The 8220-nt window shown below is 57.1% G+C and overlaps 1 protein-coding gene across 1 annotated transcript; it reads left to right on the top strand.

The window, feature by feature from the left end:
* The first annotated feature begins 1479 nt into the window (after window positions 1-1479).
* KCNK15 (potassium two pore domain channel subfamily K member 15) lies at window positions 1480-7402 on the top strand. The gene is made up of 2 exons (XM_064673650.1): window positions 1480-1793; window positions 5153-7402. Exons 1-2 carry the CDS (start codon window positions 1511-1513, stop codon window positions 6064-6066), a joined length of 1197 nt encoding a protein of 398 aa, XP_064529720.1. The 5' UTR covers window positions 1480-1510; the 3' UTR covers window positions 6067-7402.
* The last annotated feature ends 818 nt before the right edge of the window (window positions 7403-8220 follow it).

The following is an 8220-nucleotide window of genomic DNA, read 5'->3' as shown; positions in this document are numbered from 1 at the left end:
AAGATAGTTTATTTCTTGAACAAGATACTATCTCCTGCAACACACAACTCAGAAGTATCTTTCTATTTTTAAAAGTGAAGTATAAGAGTTACATAAAAGCTGTGGAAACCAGGAATGAGAAACAGGGTCTTCACTTTGTGGGCTCTGCCTCCTACCCCGGCTAATTTCCCCACTCCTCGGAGCTGACCTGGGCTGTCCACAGCCCATCAGTGTGAGGAGGATGCACTCACTGCCCTCCTTACCAGCACAGGGCTGACAGGCCCCATGCCCCCTGTGCCTGCAGCCTCTTATCAGTGTGCCAAAGAAAGCAGCAGAAAACATGAACCTGGTTATTTTGTTCCTTTCTGCCCTCTTAAGACAGCACCGGACACAAGAAGGCACAAGTGCTGCTCTGGTGACTGGCTGTGAAAAGCAGAGATGGGGCAGATAATGCAGGCAGAGAACACAAAATAGATAACTCAGATAAATAACACAGACAACACAGATAGACAACACTGATAACACAGATAGATAATACGGGTGATGCAGATAATGTGGGTAACACAGGCAACACAGGCAATAGGGCTGACACAGACAGATAACAGGGGTAACACAGCAAACACGGGTAACTGTTCCTCAGTGCCCTTGGTGTGAAGCAGCACCCCCTGCCCACAGCTGGGCAGAGCAGCAGGAGCGAGGGCTGCCTGCACTGGATGGCACCGCAGGGTACTTCGGGACAGCCACACAGCCCTAAAGGCCCTTTCTGCCAGGAGGGCAGGTGCTGGCATGAGAACCTCCCTCCTCCAGCCTGGGCGCACGCAGCCAGGGGCAGCTTTGGAGGGAACGGGGCTGTCACCAGCGTCACTGGCACGGGACGAACCGCGGCCTCGCCAGGGCTCACCTGCAGCCGGGGCCACCAGCTCTGCCCAGGGTGCCGGGCACGGGGGCTTGGGACACAGCGGAGCCAGCCTTGGTGTGAGTGCGAGCCGGTGACCGAAGCAGCTGCTGCCTACGGAGCCGGTGCGGGGAGCGCGCAGGAGGCGGTGCCCGGGGCACTCCGGAGGCGCTGCTCGGTGCCCGCGGTCCGTGCGGGGGAGCCGTGTGCGATGTGAGGTGTGCTGTGTGCGGTGTGCTGTGTGCTGTGTGCTGTGTGCTGTGTGCTGTGTGCGGTGTGAGGTGTGCTGTGTCAGGTGTGCGGTGTGCGGTGTACTGTGTGCTGTGTGCGGTGTGCTGTGTGCTGTGTGCGGTGTGAGGTGTGCTGTGTGCGGTGTGCGGTGTGAGGTGTGCGGTGTGCGGTGCGCGGTGTTCTGTGTGCTGTGTGCGGTGTGCTGTGTGCTGTGTGCGGTGTGCTGTGTGCTGTGTGCTGTGTGCTGTGTGCTGTGTGCTGTGTGCGGTGTGCTGTGTGCGGTGTGCGGTGCGCGGTGCGCGGGGGGCGGTCGCGGGGGGTGCGCGGGGGGTGCGCGGGGGGCGGGCGGGGGGCGGCGGCGGGGCCATGCGGAGCGCGGGCTGAGCGCGGCGGCCGCCCCTCGCCATGAAGCGGCAGAACCTGCGCACGGCCGCGCTCATCCTCTGCATCTTCTCCTACCTGCTGGTGGGCGCCGCCGTCTTCGATGCGCTGGAGTCGGAGGCGGAGAGCGGCCGCAAGCGGCTGCTGGAGCAGAAGCGCGGGGAGCTGCGGAGGAAGTACCGCTTCTCCGCCGACGACTACCGGGAGCTGGAGCGGCTGGTGCTGCAGGCCGAGCCGCACCGCGCCGGCCGCCAGTGGAAGTTCGCCGGCTCCTTCTACTTCGCCATCACGGTCATCACAACCATCGGTGAGTGCGGGCAGCCCGGCCGGCGCCCGCGGTATCCCTCCATCCCCAACCCGCTGCACGCCGTGTCCCTCCATCCCCACCTCCCGATACCCCGTGTCCCTCCATCCCTGTCTCCCATCTTCCTCTATCCCCACGCCCCTGCATCCCGTATCCCTCCATCGCCACCTCCCTGCACCCCATCCTCCTCCATCCCCGCACCTCCAGTACCCTCGGGAGCTCCAGGACAGCCTGGGGGATGCCCACATGGCAGAGGCAGGTCTCCTCCTCGCAAGGCTTGCATCTCTTCAGGCATCTCTTTAGGCCCCCCCCCGAGCTGACCCTGTGAGACCCCCAGTGCCCAGTGCTGGGGAAGGCAAGGCATGGGCAGGCTGGGGCCACCCAGATGCCGGGGATGCTGCTGTGGCTGAGGCCACGAGACACGATGGTGTCCCAGGGAGGCAGCACCTCGTGGAGCTTCTGCAGGAACCTTCGGGGCAGGCAGCTGCCCAAGCCGGCAGCGATGTGGGAGGGCAGAGGTGGGGGCCACATCTGTCCCTGCTCAGGGCTGTGTCCAGCGAGCCGAGAGAAGAGCTGGGCAAGAACTGTTGGCTTCTTTGCCAGCTCAAAACTCCAGAGGTTTGGCTGTGTGAGACCTGCTTCAGGGAGCCAAGAGAGCCACCAGCCACTGCCCCTTGCTCTGCCTGCGCGGGAACCTGCAGAGAGATGGGTGTCAGCTTGGAGGGGAACGATTGAATCACATTAAACTCCCACACAGCCACACTCACCCACACCAGAGCCCAGTGCCTTCAATTTTGCAAGAGAATGAAACTGTTTGAGGGTTCCCTTAATTCTAGGTGAGATTAGCCACATGGGAGTTTAGCACTGTTTAATTAATCCATTTTGATTAATCCATGCACCCTGAGCATCCCATGGGGGTAGACAGGCTGGGATCCTGTGCTCGTGTCACTGCTTGTGCTGGGATTTCAGTCAGCAGATGTGTTTTGGGGGCAGGAATTCTGAGGCCAAATCCTGCCCTGCCACAGCCAGCAGCCACCTCCTCATCTGCAGGACAGGACTCAGCCTTACCAAAAGGCTTGGGATGGTTGAAACACCTCTGGTAGCTGAAAGCATCATCCCCCAGGACAAGGGCTGATGGGATCAACTGCACCGTGTTACCAGAGGACAAGAGGTGGCAGAGGGGCAGGAACCCTGCAGGCCCTGCCTGGGGTCTCCATGTGTTCCCATGGGATGGGGGCCGTGCAGCTGGGAACACACGTGGCCAGCAAACAGCAGCGGGCTCAGGGCACAGTTCAGGTGAGGCCCCAGCAGGAGGGAAGGGTGAATGGCTTCAGCAAAAATCTCCATCACTGCCTGACAGGTTATAGCTTCATTTACATGATTTTCCTGTCAGCTGTGACAAACAATGGCTACACTTCTCACACGCATTGTGCAATAAATAATTGCAACCCAGGTGCCATATTTCTGAAACACTGGCACGTCAGATCTCTTTGTGTTGGGCTGTGCTCCAAATCTCAGTTTTAATGTTAATGTAGCTGTGTTTACTCTTTCTAATTCCCTTTGTAATTCTGAAAGCATCAGTCAAATGCTCTTTCAACAGTCTCTCAGGGTGTAACAACTGTTTTTCCACTTACTGCTCTTATAGATCATTATATTTACCTCCTCATTGCTGTCACTGTATTATCTGGTAGCCTGGGATCTGGTAATTGCACTTGGTTATTAAGCTTGGATCTGACAGGGCTTTTTTGCCACTGCAGTCTTCTGTCTGCTCTGTATTCTGTGAAATGTGGCATGCAGGCATTAAGTTCATAATTTTTGATTGTGTGGGTTTGTGAACAGACAGAGCAATTAGAAGCTGGTGCCTTCCTGCCTGCTCACAGCTCAGAGCACAACATGGAGCAGGATGCTGTCCTCAGCCCCTCAACCCTGTCCCAAGTAGGAGTTTCCTGGAGTGGGAGGTGTGTTCCAGAGCCCGGGATAACATGGTTATCCTCCTCTGGTCATCCCATCACTGTGTGCTGTCAGCTTCCACAAGAGTCCTGGAAAACCACTGGCAGCAAGGACAGAGGTGAAGCCAAGGCACAGCTTTGAGTAAGACAGAAATAAACAAGAGGGTTTCTTCTCCACGCAAAAGTCACACAAATTCCTGCAAAAAGTGAAAATATAAGTAGCTGTCTGTGAAAGCCCCGGGCAGCAGCATGGGAAGGAGCCAGTGCTGTTCTGTGGGCACCTTCAGAAAGGAAGTTTCTGGCCCTGGTAGTTTCTTGTAAAAGAAACTCAGAAGAAAGGCTTGGATGCCTTTGGATGCCTTTGGATGCCGTTACTCCCCATGCCACGTGACTCCCTGGCACTGAGTTTGTTACTCATCTGCTGAGGGCAGGGGCCACTGGTTTCTGTTGAGCTGCTGTAATTGAGGTGGGCACAGAATCGCTGGAGTCCGGAAGATTGCAGCAAATACCTCATTATGCCTCATGGTGTAATCGTGTGTGTCCTTGAGTCACAGCTCTGAAACTTGGACCAAGGTGGGGAAATTAAATCTCAGGAGGCATTCAAGGCAAACCTTGTCCTCCTTGAGCTCCTTGTCCCCGGGACAAGGGCTGACAGAGCTTCAATGGCATAAATGCTCACTTCCCTGCATCTAAAACAGCACAACCCCTCCTCCCCAACAGTCCGGCCGTGATTTAGGTCTGAGTCTTGGTGACACTGGAGTAAATCCGGAGTGGCTCTGCAGAAGTCCTCCCACACTTAGATGCTTCTGCAGGGACTGGCTCTATAACTCATGTCCAACAAGGTCACACAGCGGGTTCTCATACAGCCGAGAGTCAAAGGTTCCTGTGACACTGGAGTGCTCAGGGGGACCAAGAGCAGGTGCCAGGGGAGGTGTCGATGCCCCTGCAGGGCAGTTGTGGACAGTCCTGGCTGGGTGTGTTCCCTCCCACAGGGTGACCCTGGCACTGTTGTCTCAGCATCCTGTGGAGCCCTCAGCCTCCCTAAGGTTACCCTGCACACCCGGCGCTGCATTGGCATGGCCTCTGAATTGTTTGTGAGCTGCAGGAGGCTTGTCCAGCTCTAGACCCCAGTCCAGCTTTAGGGCCCCTCCTGGCCTCTGCGACAAGCTCAGGGTCTGTCAGGAGGGGACCTTCTCTCTTTAGAGGCCAAATGAGGTTCTGCCTACATGATACTGTGATGTGCCATCATCCCAAAGGATGTGGCCTCATGTGGCCCCATTAGCACTGCCTGCAGATCTGTTACCGAGTCGTTTCCCATTTTCCCCCACTCTCCTACTGCTCCTCTGGTCCCAGGGCAGCCTTGCTGGAAACCCCAGTGAGGGCTTGACACCACTTTTCCTGTTTCCTTTACAGGCTATGGACACGCTGCCCCGGGCACGGATGCCGGCAAAGTTTTCTGCATGTTCTACGCCATCCTGGGCATCCCTCTGACGCTGGTCATGTTCCAGAGCCTGGGGGAGCGCATGAACACCGTGGTGCGGCTGCTGCTCAAGAAGATCAAGAAGTGTCTGGGCATGAGGACAACCCATGTCTCCATGGAGAACATGGTCCTTGTGGGCTTTCTGTCCTGCATGGGCACTCTGTGCATCGGCGCCGCAGCCTTCTCTTACTTCGAGGGCTGGACTTTCTTTCATGCCTATTACTACTGCTTCATCACCCTGACCACTATTGGCTTTGGAGACTTTGTGGCTCTGCAGAAGAACGAGGCTCTGCAGAAGAAGCCCCCGTACGTGGCTTTCAGCTTCATGTACATCCTGGTGGGCCTGACCGTCATCGGCGCCTTCCTCAACCTGGTGGTGCTGCGGTTCCTGACGATGAACTCGGAAGACGAGCGGCGGGACGCCGAGGAGCGAGCCTCGCTGAGGAGAGCCCGGAACAACATCCACCTCAAGCCAAAAGAGGACAGCCGGAGCAGCAACGCCATTTTTCTCCCCGTGGAGGACAGGACGAGCCAGATGAACCTGATCCCGCTGGTCCAGGAGGACGCGGAGAGGCAGCGGCGCCAGTCGGCCAACTCTGCGGCCGCGGTGCCCTCCTTCTGCACGTGCCTGTGCTACAGACCCCAGGTGTGCGGCAGCCCCGTGCCCTCCCACCCCGAGACCCTGAGCTGCCACACCAACCCCGTGTACTACAACTCCATCTCCTACAAAATCGACGAGGTGTCCCTGAGCACGCGGGGTCAGACCGGCTCTTCCCCGGGGAGCACTTTATCATCCAACAGCCCTCGCTGCCGGCAGCACCCCCGGCTGCGCAGGAAATCCATCTAGGAGCGTGTGCCGAGCTGCACTCAGTGCTCGAGTCTTACCGTGATGACAAATTAAGAACAGAGATGCCAGGTTCTTCTTACTCTCTCATTTCTTCTGTTCCTCTCCCCCTTCAGCTGGCAGCCAGCCCCACGCAGGGTCCAGCAGGAGCCTTTAAACCCTGTTGAGAAATAAGTACTCCTTTTTTGCAGGCACTGAATGACATTGTTGGTTTTTATTTGCTTTCTCCTCCCAAGTAGGTTCAGGCATTTGGGTCTGGCAAGAGCCCCCCTGGTGTGAAGCCCTGCGAGCTGTACATTTGCTTTCCCACCTCCCTGCTCCCCAAAGGGTGCATTGCTGCTTTCCCACCCTGCCACACCTTGGCTGTGGCTGCTGCCAGCACATGGCTCTGCTCCATGGGGTGGGTTGCACTTGCTGAGAGTACCAAATCCAGGGCCCATGTGAGTGAGCCCTGCAGGGCTGGGAACCTTTAAGTTGTCCCCTGACACTGGATGCAGGTAAGTCAGTGCCATGCAGTAGGTTTGCAGCTGGTGATGGGCAGGGGGGAAGGGGCTCAGCACATGGGGATGGCTTCAGGGAGCTGCATCTCCCAGTCCTTTAGGCTGGCTCAGTGCTTCTGGAAGCTGGAGGCCCATGCACTCACCCACTTGCCCACCAGCACACCGTACCTCTTACACCTTACTGCCACTGGGAGGTCCTGAGCTGGCTGGTGGGATCTGTGTCCCACTCACAGGGGAAGCTGAACTCCTGCAGTCCAGTCCAGTCCAGTCTAGCCCAGCCCAGCCCTCCTCTGCTGAGCCCACACTGTGCCAAGGGCAGCCCCAGGGAGAGCCTTCCTCAACCACAACCTTGAAAAGGGCTTGGCCTTGAGGAGACTTTTTTTTTTAGCTAAAATCACCCCTCCCTTCTCCACCTTTCCTCCAGCTGGAAGCCCAGCAGGAGTGCCAGTTCCTCACCTACTCACAGTCCCTACGAGCCCCTGGGTCTTTGTTTATTGCTGCTGGGATTACCTGAGGGGGCTGATCCCATCCCCACGTGCCCCCCACACCTGGGAGGCTCTTTCCAGCTGGTGGCCTTTGTCCATCCTGTCTCATCTGCAGGAAAGCAGGACTAGGCTCTGACAGCGGCAGGAGCCCTGTTTCACTTTTTTTTTTCCCCAGTAAAGGGACATTTTCACTAATGGCTCTATCTAAAATACCCTCTGAGGGGGTTTTCCTGAAGGAAAATCCACCTTTCTTGATGTGAAGGCATGGAGAGTGCCAGCGCTGGAAAGGTCTCAGGGCAGGCTTTGCTCTCTCCCTTTTGTTCTGAGTGGCAGCTTAATAAAAGATGAATCCAGCTGGTGGTGGTTGGTTATTTGTCAGAAGGAGGAGCAGAGGGATGTGTCCAAGCCCCAAACCCTGGAGACTGCAGTTCCCCCCAGGGGCCCAGCAGCTGCCTCACTTTGCACCAGTGGCCCCAGATCTGGATCAGCTGGGTGAGCCTTGGTTTTAAAGAGAAGGGGGGTGGGGAGGCCGAAAGCAAGCTCTGAGCGTGTAAAACAGGCTTAAAAATGAGACTTTCATTGGTTTCTGAGCTCCTCAGTGGTGCCACTTCATGCTGATCCCACCAGCTCAGCCCCTTTGTTGCCATCTCCCATCTCCCCCACCCTCCCCAAGGCTGTCAGCCCAAGGATTGGCTGTAATGTGATGCCTTTGCCATCAGAGCTGGGCAGCAGATGGAAATCTCTCCCTCTTTTCCTGTTAAACCTGGGACACCTTCCCAGTGGCTAAGATGGAGATGGTACCTCTCACCCTCATCCACCCTCGTGGAAAGAGGCAGGTCTTAAGTTCCTGCCCAAAGCAGAGCCTGCACAGCATTGCCCTGGTGAAACCCACCTCTTACAGAGCTGGAAGCAGGAGAACATCTCCAATCCAGAGGCTGAGCCAGCTTGGAACTCTCCCTCTGGATTCAGGCTGGCATTGCCCGTGCTCGGGTCACAGAGCCCACCACGCACAGGCAAAGCCCAGCAGAGGCAGCGGGGCTGTGCTGTGACATCTGCCCCGGGGAGGACAGTGTTGCTGAGGAGGTGATGGTGCAGAAAGTGGGGCACACACTCGGGTTATTGCTGCTTCCATGTGGCCTGAGCTTCCAGGCAGCACTGCTGGGGAGCTTGGC

This window comes from Pseudopipra pipra, chromosome 17 (assembly GCF_036250125.1).
Source record: "Pseudopipra pipra isolate bDixPip1 chromosome 17, bDixPip1.hap1, whole genome shotgun sequence".
In the NCBI taxonomy this organism is placed as follows: domain Eukaryota; kingdom Metazoa; phylum Chordata; class Aves; order Passeriformes; family Pipridae; genus Pseudopipra; species Pseudopipra pipra.
This window is presented reverse-complemented; position numbering and strand designations above follow the sequence as displayed.

Bases quoted from the DNA above. Each gene is read 5' to 3' on its own strand.
- KCNK15 (XM_064673650.1), top strand. From the start codon at position 1,511: ATGAAGCGGCAGAACCTGCGCACGGCCGCGCTCATCCTCTGCATCTTC. The intron at 1,794-5,152 runs GTGAGTGCGGGC...TTTCCTTTACAG, and splicing joins CACGGTCATCACAACCATCG to GCTATGGACACGCTGCCCCG.